This window comes from Marmota marmota, unplaced genomic scaffold (assembly GCF_001458135.2).
Source record: "Marmota marmota marmota unplaced genomic scaffold, marMar, whole genome shotgun sequence".
Classification (NCBI taxonomy): domain Eukaryota; kingdom Metazoa; phylum Chordata; class Mammalia; order Rodentia; family Sciuridae; genus Marmota; species Marmota marmota.
In genome coordinates, this window is record NW_026000026.1 from 23261451 (window position 1) to 23273830 (window position 12380).

Genomic DNA, 12380 nt, shown 5'->3' on the forward strand with positions numbered 1-12380 from the left:
ATTATCTGGTGGGCCCAGTGTTATCATAAGAATCCCCAAAAGTAGAAGAGCTATGTGGAGGCCAGGCAATATGGGAAATTTCTCTTCTACTCAGTTTTGTTATGAACCTAAAATGGCTCTGTGGCTCTAAAAAGTAAAGTTTGTTTGAAAAACAACAGAAGTTGGGCGTAGTGGCGCACACCTGTAATCCCAGTAGCTTGGTAGGCTGAGACAGGAGGATCTTGAGTTCAAAGCCAGCCTCAGCAACTCAGTGAGACCCTGTCTCTAAATAAAATACAAAAAATGGCTAAGGATGTGGCTCAGTGGTTAAATGCCCCTGGGTTCCATCCCCAGTGCCAAAACAACAATAGTGGAAGAGGAGGTCAGAGTGACACACTGTGAAAAAGCCTCAGTCTACCATTGCTGGTTCTGAAGCTGCAAGGAGGTTGTGAGCCAGGGACTAAAGGAAAAGGCAAGCCAGGTGGGTTCTCTCTCAGGTCCTCCAGAGGGAACAGAGCCCTGCCCAAACCTTGATTGCAGCCTGTGAGCCCATCCTGGATTTCTAACTTCCAGAACTGTATGATAATAAGTTGTATTATTTGAACCACTATTATTTGTTATAGCAGGAATAAAAAACTGATATATACACCTGGGCCAGGTTTTTTACATATTTTATTTAATTCACAGAACATTCCCTATGAAGGAGGCATTTTAACCCTATTTTAGAGATCTACACGCTGAGGTTTAGAGAGACTTACTAATAAATGACTGCAGGATTTTAACCCAGGTCTCTCCAGAGGCCAAGTCTACCCAGCCACCTAGCTGGACTCTGCATGCCTGCTCAAGGACAACCCTGTGTAACAGACTAAGCATTCCTTCTGGGGGCAGGGAGTGATCATTCAGAGACGGGGGGCTTCAAAGGAAGATTTGTAAGTTATCATCTAAGGAAAAGGAAGGGACATTGGAAGAGCAATGCAGGAACCTGATTAAGGGGAAAGAAAAACCTGTTCCTAAGATGGCAGGCTGGTACCATGGGACCCATTCTGTGCTGTAATCTGCCTGGTTCGTGCTGTAGTTCACCCTCCATCCCATTATCCCACATGGCCAGACAGCATCTGTGTGGGGTGAGGGGAGGTTGGACACTCTGAGGTTGGGACTGGAGGGCCAGAGTCTTCCTGGAATGGCTTCTCTGTAGAGCCCAGAGGCATTCATGGCATCGCTAACTGTAGCTGGTTTTCAGCCAGTCAATACCACAACGAGAAGAAGGACTCCAAATTTAGGAGCTCCTGCCAGCTGTGGGAGTGGGGAACCATTGACTCAGGGGCCTAAGGTTTGCCTTTTGGCCACCCCAGTGCCTTTGGTGGTGCTCTGCCTTTGAACCATGGAGCCTCCCTAGCCTCTGTCCTGTGGGATTACCCCAGTAAGAAGAAAGTGCTGGAGAGAGTGCTGGGCTAACTGTGACCATCTGTCTTTGCAGTCCTGCGGAATATTTTCGTGCTTGCCTGCATCATTATCGTCTGTTCCCTGCTCTTCCCCGTCCTGTGGCACCTCTGGATTTATGCAGGAAGTGCCAACTCTAATTTCTTTTATGCCATCACACTGACCTTCAACGTTGGTCAGGTAAGAATCAAAGACGGCATGGGATCAGGGTTTCATTTTGTAAACTCAGGCATTTGACCAAGGTCCTAGGTGTCCCATCCTAGGGATTTAAACATGAAGAAAGGATGGTTTTCTCCTCCAGTAGCTCACAGAGGGGAAGGGAAATGAAAGCAAAGTAACTCGGAATCTGGCACCCAGTTTCTGGGCACATGGAATCTTCACAGCAAGCCTGTGAAACAGCTAGTGTTGTTTAGTGTACAAAAGAGGAACTGAGGCTTTCTGAACATTGTCTGTTGCCCAAGGTCAGTGAAGGAGCCAAGAACCAAATTCAGGTACTTCTGAGGTACCTTCTTTCTGTAATGGTGCCTGGGTGGCCCCTGAAGTGGGTATATCAGGTTAGGCGGGGAGAAGCTTTCTGGTCTCTGAGGACAACAGGAGCAAAGGCAGGGGGCTGTGGAATGGGATGGCCAGGCTATTGGGCAAGTCTAGTGCAAGTTGTGTGGCTGAGTGTAGTGGGGAGGGGGCAGGAGCTCAGCCCTTCCTCTGTGTTCCCCAGGGAAACTTGTTGAAAATGCAGATTCCCTGGGCAGCCGCCACAGTTAAATGGCTCTGATTGTTCTTTTAAAAGAAAGCAAATTCTCTGGTTCCACTCCTAGAGGTGTTCATTCAGTTTAAGAAACAAAGGTCAGAGATTCGTATTTTTAGCAAATACAATTTTTACTCCCTTGAAGTCATCCACCCTTCCTGGGGTTTCCTGGTCCACTCTGCTGCCCTCTTTCAGGTCATTGTTGAGTTCTTAGGAGAATCAGTAGGATGGTGTACCATTTCAGTGCCATTGCCCTAGCCAAGCATTTTCTCTTCATAGTGGGCAGGATGGAGGCAGGGCTGGCTGGAAAGGCTGATGATGCAAGGGAGTTCTTGCCTCTAAGGTTAGCTATCAGAAGAAGAATGGGTGATGGGACTGGTGTTTCCTGCATGGACTTTTCTGGAGGATTTATGTCCAGCCCAACCACTTCTCTTGGTTTGTGAACAGTGGGAAAGAGATGGAGGAGTAAAGCCTGGGTGGCAGTTATTGGTGGTGAATAGGCAGCATCTTCTGTTTATGTCCCGCATATGCAGAAATCTGCAGGATTCAACTTCAGATCTAAAGGATCCTGAAGGCTCTTCTGTCACTGGCTCTTCTGTCACTCTGGAATCCCCTGCTTTTCCCCATATTCTCATGGTTAGATATGAGGGTGCTGGGCCTACCCTGGGCCTCTGGAGAGTTGCTGAGTTCCACAGAAATAGTCCGCAGCCTGTTGGCTTGACTTGAGCCTCTAGTTTTAGTTAGGAAGTTCGGTTGCAGTGATTATGAAGCATCTGTGGAACTTTCCAGGTGACAACTTTCTCCCCTGTGGCTGTCTCTTCAGAGAAGGGTCTCTGAATGGTGAGGGGAATGTTTACAAGTGGTCAAATGCTATGGAAGGCTAGAGAAACTGAATTATTGGAAAAGAAGGATTGGGCTGTGCTGGAAACCAAAGGGCAGAAGCATTAAGTGCTTTAGTAGCTGAACTACCGAGAAAAACCAGCTGAATTCTTGGCATTGCTTCTTGTGTTTTTAAAAAATCTTTTTAAAATGCATTTTAAATCACATAAGCAATACTTCACACAAATAATAATTCATTATTGTTGGGGGGAAGAAGTCAAAAATAGTGGAATAATGTGGAATGAAAGGTAAAGATATGTGCTGAATGTGATCCAACTGGGCATGGTGGCACACATCTCTAATCCCAGTGACTGGGGAGACTGAGGCCTGAGGATGACAAGTTTGAGGCCAATTTCAGCAACTTAGCAAGACCCTGTCTTAAAATAAAAAGGGTGGAGGGTATAGCTCAATAGGCCTTAGGATTCATCCCCAGTACCACAAAAATAAAATAAAATGTAGTGAAGCACGGTAGTGCATGCCTGTAATCCCAGCAACTTGGGAGACTGAAGCAAGAGGATTGCAAGTTCAAGGCCAGCCTCAGCTAATTAGTGAGGCCCTATCTCAAAATAAAAAGGCTGAGAATAGAGCTCAGTGGTAAGGCACCTCCAGGTTCAATCCCAGTACAGAAAAAAGTAAAAATCCGCAGTGGGTATGAGGCCCTGGGTTCCATCCCTAACACTGCCAAAAAGAAAGAAAGGGGCTGGGGTTGTGGCTCAGTGGCAGAGCGCTTGCCTAGCATGCGTGAGGCCCTGAGTTCGATCCCTAGCACCCCATAAAAATAAAAACAAAATAAAGGTATTGTGTCCATCTACAACTAAAAAGAAAAAACTTTAAAAAAAAAAAGAAGAAGAAGAAGAAGAAGAAAAAGCCACCTAACATCCGTTGTCACAGAAAACAGATGTGGTCCTTGGGTCAGTTCAGTTTGTGTCTTGGCAGACTTTTGTGCATTTATTGATAGCTATACGAACGCACACATTAAAGCACTTTCTGACTTATGTAATTATATGGCCTCCTATTCTATGAGCAGTTCTTTTCACTAATGCTGTCATCTTGAGATCAGTTTTTTTTTTAATTTTTATTTTTTTAGTTGTTGATAGAACTTTTTTTTTTTTTAAATATGTGGTGCTGAGAATCGAACCCTGTGCCTCACACATGCTAGACAATTGTGCTACTGCTGAGCCACTTGAGATCAGTTTTTAAATGTCTCCATATCCCATGGTTAGGATGTACCATGATTTATTTGAACAGGTAAACCCTTGCAGAGGATGTTGACATTGCTTCGTTATTTTGCTACTTGAAATGGAAGAGCCTTGCATATGCTGCCACATATTCTCTCTCTCTCTCTCTCTCTCTCTTTCTTCTTCTTTCTTTTTTTTTTTCCATACCCAGGGGTGCTTTACCACAAAGTTATGTCTCCAACCCTTTTTATTTATTTTGAGACCGGGCCTCACTAAGTTACTGAGGCTGACCTCGAATTTGCAATCCTCTTGCTTTAGCCTCCCAAGTTGCTCTGATTATAGGCATGTACCACCATGCCCAGTGCCTCCACATAGTCTTATACACACATGCCTGTATTTTTTAGGATAGATTCTTAAGTGGTAGGATTAGCTGGGTCAGAGGGCATATGTATTTTCTGTCTTTGGATGATAGCACCAAGTTGCCCTTTGACAAGCTGTACCAACTGATAGGTGTCCCAGCAGCGGTCGGGTTCCCTTTAAACCTGCAGATCTCCAAGGCCTCAGGCACACCTGTGTCATTGGTCTACTAGAGTCTGGGCTCTGTGAGTCCAAGCTACAGACAGCTCTGTTGGGTCAGTGCTTCCAGGGGCTGCTGATATTGTCTTTGTTGCTGCTGCTACCAGATCACTAAAGGGAAGTGCCAGGTATGGGGCTCTTGCTCACCAGGCAGACACTCAGATGATAGGTAGAAGAGTCCCCATCAGGATGGTTATACTACCCCCCCCCCTCAGGCCTCTTGGAGCCACAAAATGCAAATATGGAACATCTACAACTTTATTAAGAATCCAGTGTTACCACTGGGCGTGGTGGCACATGCCTGAAGTCCCAGCAGCTCAGGAGACTGAGGCTGGAGGATCACAGGTTCAAAGCCAGCCTCAGCAACTTAATGAGGTCCTAAGCTACTCAGTGAGACCCTAAATAAAATATAAAAAAAGGGCTGGGGATGTGGCTCAGGGGGCTCACTGCTCCCCTCCCCGAAAAAAAAAAAAAAAAGTTTAGTGTCACCTCACAGAAGCCTTCCGTGAAGTCCTCCTGCCCCGTTGTCTTTCTCAGCCCCTAGTTGTTTCCTTCATAGAACTTAACAAGTCCATCTGTAACTTGTTCTGCTCTCTTCTGCCCCCACTAGCCTGGGAGCTTCAAGCATCAAGGATCTGGCTGTCCTCCCGTTGCAGGGTGCCCCTCCCTGTCATACCAATGCTTGGCAGGGAGCATTTGCTAGCAAGTGTTTGTTGAATGAATAAATGAACCAACAGCTAAGAAAAATATCATGTCATTCTTGACCAGATGTGCAGGGTAACTGCTAGAAGAATCCAGCAGGTGTAGAATAAGCTTTCATGTTGAGTGGTCAGGGAAAGCCAAAGGGACAAGGGATAAGAAGAGCTGGGCCTTTCAGACTTGTAGAGCAAGAATGGAAGGGGACATGAGGGCCAAATCACACTCCTGGCAAGAATCAGGAGTTCTGTCTCCACTGATTTTTGGCCTCTGTGAACCCAGTCTGTGTGTGTACTACATAGCCAATCCCAGTTCTGCTTCCTTGTGACCCAGTCAGTGGTTCCATTCCGTTGTATGGCATTTGGGGACATCTGTTTGTCCCACAGCCTGCTCTTATGAACTCTTCAGGCTGGGAAGTCGTCCTATATTCCTCTGGCCTCATTTTCCCCTTCTTGGGAAAGTCAGGTCAGAGCTGTCCTGAGAACCAGATAACCACAGATTTTAAGCAGTACCTGAACCATCATTGCCAAAAACCAGGAGATTTGTTTATTTGTTTGTTTTGGTACTGGGAATTGAACCCAGGGGCGCTTTACCACCATGCTACCTCTCCAGCCCCTTTAAAAATTTTTTTGAGACAGGGTGTAACTAAGTTGCTGAGGCTGGCCTTTAACTTGTGGTCCTCCTGCCTCATCCTCCTGAGTTGCTGGGATTACCGGAGTAGTGTGCACCATACCCAGCTCCTAGGAGCTTTATTTATGTAGAATGTAGCAAATACTTTGGCCTAAAGTCCCGTTTTGAGTTGGTCAATGCTATACATATCCTGTTAGAGAATAAATTGTGTGTTTATTATTAGCTACACCAGCAGGCATACTAGTGACTGAGGCCTCGTCCTCTCCCCTGGGGGTCATTAATGTTTTTTAGACGTGGCACGTATCATTTGCTAATTACTGTTGTACCTCAGAGTCAGTAACAGGAAATGACAACAGTAAACCATCCATGGGTGTGTGTGTGTGTGTGTGTGTTGTGTGTGCGTGTGTGTGTGTGTAAGTGTACAAGTGTGCATGAGTGTGAGAGTGAAGCCAGGATTGAGATTGAATGATTGCTTGAGGTCCTCCTCCACTTCCTCACTGGGTGAACTTCAGCAAGTGATTCAACTTCTCTGGGTTAGTTTCCCAGTCTTAAAATCCAGGGTGACAATCCTCACTTTGTAGGGTGTTTAGTGGGTTGAACATAACATGTGGATCCTACTGCCATTGATCATGTGTTGACAGGGGAAATAGCAAACGTAGCATGCTCTTCAGATACCCAGAGCGAACTTGGAGTAGCATCCAGTCCATAAACCAGGAGAAAACAATCTCCCACCTCTTTTTTTTTTTTTTTTTCTTTTAACTTTTTTTGTATGGGTCAGTGAACAGTGGAAGAAAAATATTGATCAAGGATTTAATATGAACTTGCTTAAGTTTAGCCTTTTATTTAAATATTTATTTTTTAGTTGTACACAACACCTTTATTTTGTTTATTTATTTTTATATGGTGCTGAGGATCGAACCGAGGGCCTCACACGTGCTAGACAAGCGCTCTACCGCTGAGCCACAACCCCAGCCCCAAATTTAGCCTTTTTGAAAGAATGCAGTCAAGTGTTCCAGTCACCTTAAATAAATTTAGAAACAGGGAACATAAGGAAATCTTCCCTTAAAGTTATAATTAATAGGGGCTCATGTTTAAGGAGGGTTTACTACAGTTTGGCCCCGTCTGATCCCTTTAATCTTCTGAATCATGTGCTCACGGGGCCTCCTGGACCTTCTCTGTGCACTTGTAAAAATACTCATGTGCTCCTGGAGAAAGAGTGTGTGTTTGAGTGTCAGTAGCATTATGATGAACGTAGGACCTTTTCTTTCTTTTAATAAAATGCCTGGGTCATCTTCCCTTGCTCACGGATGAGCAGAGCCTCTGCTTTGCTGAAGTCCTGCAGTCGTGCTGTGTGAGCTCACCATGTCATGCCATGTAACTGCTCCCCTCTGACAGCCCCTTAGGTTTGTTTCCCTTTTTTTCTTGTTACAAGGAGTCCCTTTAATCTTCATTATACCCCTTTGAGTGAAGCACTCTTTGCATCTCATGACACAAATGAGGAAGCTGAGGCTTGGGAGGGTGAGACTCAGCCTGAGCCACAGAACTGGAAAGGGGTGTATTGTTCGTGGTCTTGTTTATCACATCCTCTTAGTAAACTGCAGGTTCTAGTAGGACAGGCCCTGTGTCCATCTGGTTCGTGGCTTGTACTGCCAGCATATCGCCAGCACCAAGGAGAGACATTCAGTGATGAATTGTCAATACCCTGAATGGTAGGAGCGGGGGTCAAAAGCCATATTCTATGCGCAGTGATCACACGTGGTGCTCTGCACACTAACCTCCCAGTTCCAGCCTGTGTTTCCATCAGGGCCAGGCCTGTGCCTGTCCTACTGGATTCCACAAGGTTTCGAGCCAGGTCCCCTTCCCCATTTATCCTGATGGCTATGTCTGTGTCCAAACTAGATTCCTTGCCCATCCTACATCTGCCCTGCCAGGCAGGGTGTGGAAATCTGGAACGTTGTTCTACAAGCAGTTTGTCATGAAGGACTAGCCCCAACCCTTCCCTGCCTGACAGACCCTGCAGATACTAGGCTGACCCTGACTTGGCCATCTGCTTTCTGCTGCTGGGGATGCCTGGAGCCCTGAGACCTGGGTACCAACCTTCCAGCACAAATGAAACCTGTCCTGCCTTCTAGAATCATATCTCAGTTGGCCTGTGGTGCCATTCTGGGAATGGGACCAGTGAAGAAATGTTAGGAGACATGTTAAGTGGATCATCCATGGCTGGACGGTGTATAGTCCCCATTTCAGGTTTCTTCCTGGGGGCTGTACATGGCCCCGCCTGTAGGATGCTAGGTGTGTGGGGAAGATCAGCATCTCCTGACAGCCCTTGTCCTCCTCAGCGGGCACGGTTTTCACTTTGTGTCTTTGACTAGTGGCAGTTTGTCAGTGTCTTAGTTTGTTCCTTTGTCCCTCCAATACAAGCATCCCAAGCTTTTCTCTCACAGGCCCTCCTCGGCTGTCCTTCCCTACAGCCAGAGTGATAAGAAAAGGCCAGGCTGAGCACAGCGGGCACAGCCAGCAGGAAGACCTGGGCTTTGGAAGTCCCAGTGCCGCAGTGACTCCCAGCTCTGTCTCTCCTGGCTCACTGGCCTTAGGCAAGTCACATAGCTCCTTGGAGGCTAATTTATTTATTACAAATATTTATTACCTCCTATGAGCCAAGCACTCTGCTAAGGGTGGATGAGATACAGCCCTGTTTCCAAGGAGCACAGTCTGTGGACAGAAAGAAAAAGAGGCAAGACAGGGCAGTGTGGAGGTCAGCATGGCTGGGGGCTCACAGCTGGGGATGAGGAAGCTTCTTGGGGAGGTCATTTCTAAGGGGGTCCTGAGGGACTAGTGGCATCTAACCAGGTTCCAGGTAGGGAGACCTGGAGGAGAGAGAAGGAGGGAGGGAGGGACGCTGTGTGCTGCCAGAGGCTGTGTAGGACTGGCCACATCACTTGATAAGAAACGAGAACATTTCAGGGCAGTGACCCTGGGGGCCTATACTGAGGCCTGCACTGAGCCTTTGGTTTTATGTTCAGGACAAATATGATTAGGTTCCTGGTTTAAAAACCCCACTCTGAAAGGAGGTCAGAGGTGAGGGGTGGAGCCAAGAATCCAGGGTGTCAGAGGAGGCTGCTGTAGTCTGGTAAGAGGTGGTGGTAGCCTTGGTTTCCTCACCTGGAAGGGAGGTTGTGAGGGCTCTATGGAGTTGGATGGGAAATCTTTTGAGAATTGGAAAGGGCCACATAAGTGTCAGTTGCTGCTGTGGCCCCAGTCTGCAGTCTGCCTGGTGACCTTGTAGCTGAAACAGGTCCAAGTGGAGGGAGGAGCTTTTTGCCATCCCCTCCCTCACTGTGCCCCTTCGGCGATGAGTCGGCTGGTCATGCCAAAGCTCCATCCAGCTGCACAGTCGCCGCCAGTCTACTGTGGCCCCCACTTCCCTAGACTCCAGGCAGGTGGCCAGAGGCTGCACTTTGCCAACTGTAGCAACAGTGAGTGTCCCCATGAAGGTCAGCGTCTCTAACAGAAGGAAGAGGCTGACCACAAAAGCTTCTCCAGGAAGCTGCAGCCCCAAGGCTTGGTCAAGGCTGCCGTCCCGACACGCTGGATTAACCACCTCCACTGCCTCTTTGCCTTTTCCAAAAAGAATCTCTTTCTTCCTGGCTGAATGACAGAGTGTAAACTAGGAGAGCTGCCTGATGGGTGGAGAGCCGGGGGGCTGTGGGGAAATGGGAAAACTCAGGTTTGGCCTCGGACTGGCGGGAATGGCAGAGTAGCCTGGTTCTTCACTTAACTGCCACGTGGCCTGGATAGGACCCGTGACTAAGCCTGGCTTGGGGATTAGAGACCCCAGATGGGAATGTCATCACATTTAGTCACCCAGGCATGTCTTGGTTCCTCAGATCTCTTGCTTCTGTGGGAGACACATCATTCCTGGGGACTCTTGTGGTTGCCACTGTCCATTGAGTATGTTTTTGTTGTTAAAGGGCTGAGCTCAGAGCATATTCTGAGAAACTGTTTATTCCCCTTCTCTCACCATGTAGTGGAGCATGTTTTGACGGTCTCATTCCACTTCAGGTTTGGCCCGCTCTGTCCCTGGCCACCGTACCCCAAAGGGGAGCAGCCTGGAGCCCTCATGGCTGCCAGTGCAAGGACTGTGGTTTGACTGAGCTGTCCCTGGAGGGCAGTGCTGAGACCAGCACATGGTGCCGGAGAACTTCAGTCCTGTGCCAGTTCTGGGGCCCCAGAGGTGGAGCAGATGCCATCCCATTTGGGTCACATAACAAAGCATGGAGTTAGGGAAGTCTTCTGGTGATGCCTCTTGGGGACAAGCAGGAGCATCAGGGCTTATGGGGTAGGTAGGCATGGTTCAGAGGGCAGCAACTGCCACTGAGCTGGCCAATGCAGAGCTTGTGTGTGTGTGTGTGTGTGCATGTGTATGCATGCGTGTGTGTGAGAGAGAGAGAATCCCTCTGGGTCTGGGGAGATGAGGCCTCCCTGCAGAGGTGGCTGTGGTGGGAAACTGGAGCTGTTTAGGAAGTGTGTGTGGTCCTGGGGACTGATGGGAGGGAGAGGCAGGGCCCTCAGCCACTACAGGTGGGGTAGCTTCCAGGAACAGACTTCAGGCATCTGAAAGCACGGAGGGACAGATAGCCCACCATTGTGTGCAGTAAACACACAATGCTCATGTTTCACAGATGAGGGAAATGAAGTTTAGGAAAAGGAAGTGACTCACTGGAGTCATATAGCCACTTACGGACCCATGCTGTTTCTGCTGCCCCTTACCCACCTTGGCTATGCTCAGAATGGGCAAAGCGGCTGTGGGTCTGCAGTTGCAATGTAGGCTGATTTGCAGGGTCTCTGGGAAATCCCATTTCCTCACAGTCAAAAGAGGTTGTCTCAGCCAGCCTGCCAGCAGCCCCAGGTTTCCCCTCAAAAGAGCCAAACTCCAGGCCAGCCTGGCATCCTCTCCCTGGATGCAGGGCACCCACCTAGGACTGATGACACTGAGGACAGCCTATCCTGGGACATTACCAGGAAATAAGTATTCCCTTCAAAAAAATGCCAAACAGTATACGCAGAATAGCCCTCTAAGGGGTGCAGCTTAGTTCTTGCCCACTCCCCTGTCCCCCAGGGTGGGCTAGACTTAGGGACTCTTTCTTGCTTGGGAGCAAGGAAAGGGAAAAGGGTCATTCTGTGCCCAAGGGCTCCACCGATAACATGCTGATATTCTTGCTCAGTCACAATATTCAACCCTCAACCCATCTTATTTTTTGGGGAGTGGGTACCAGGGATTTGAACTCAGGGGCACTTGGCCACTGAGCCTCATCCCCAGCCCCTATTTTGTATTTTATTAGAGACAGGGTCTCACTGAGTTGCCTAGTGCCTTGCCATTGCTGAAGCTGGCTTTGAACCCATCTTAATTTTTAACTTTATTTCAAATTGGAGTTCAGACATCAGTATATTTGCTACTGAATGTCAGCATGTATATCATTAACTAGAGTTCAGTATTTATAATTTACATTTTGCTTATGAAGAATTGACATACAGTAAAAAATGCAAATCTTATATGTGCATTTGCCAAAGCTGCCTTTCACTTACCAGGATATTTTTAAGGTTCATCTACGTTGTTAAATGTAACAATAGTTTATTGTGTCTTTAGATAAACTTTTTTATTTTAGAATCATTTTAGAGTCATAGGAAAGTTGCAAAAAGTACAGAGAGGTCAGCCATGCATCATGCTACTTTCCTCTGTTGTTAACATCTTAAATGAGGGGCTGGGGATGTGGCTCAAGCGGTAGCGCGCTCGCCTGGCATGCGTGCGGCCCGGGTTCGATCCTCAGCACCACATACAAACAAAGATGTTGTGTCCGCCGAAAACTAAAAAATAAATATTAAAATTCTCTCTCTCTCCCTCTCTCTCCCTCTCTCTTTAAAAAAAAAAAAAAGAATTTATTTCAGCCGGATGCTGCGGTGCACACTAGTAATCCCAGCGATTAGGAAGTTGAGGTAGGAGGGTGGCAAGTTCAAGGCCAGCCTCAGAAATTTAGTGAGGACCTAAGCAACTTAACAAGACCCTGTCTCACAATAAAAAATAAAAAAGGCTGGGGATGTGGCTCAGTGGTAAAGCACCCCTGGGTTCAATATCTATTACCTGCCCCCAAAAAAGAACAGACTTAAATAACAAGGACATGTAGACCTAAAAGGAAGACATTAGATGGAAAATGAGCAAATAAAATGGTAAACATGTAGGTAAATCTAAACAATATGGA

The 12380-nt window shown here is 47.3% G+C and overlaps 1 protein-coding gene across 1 annotated transcript in view; it reads left to right on the plus strand.

Annotated features, from left to right (window-relative positions):
• Pigu (phosphatidylinositol glycan anchor biosynthesis class U) overlaps positions 1-8155 on the plus strand; it is a 79442-nt gene extending 71287 nt beyond the window's left edge. Inside the window, exons 11-12 of the mRNA XM_015481500.2 lie at positions 1457-1599; positions 8135-8155. Coding sequence (XP_015336986.2) covers positions 1457-1599; positions 8135-8155 — 164 coding nt within the window. The remainder of the gene's footprint in view (positions 1-1456; positions 1600-8134) is intronic.
• Positions 8156-12380: the final 4225 nt, after the last annotated feature.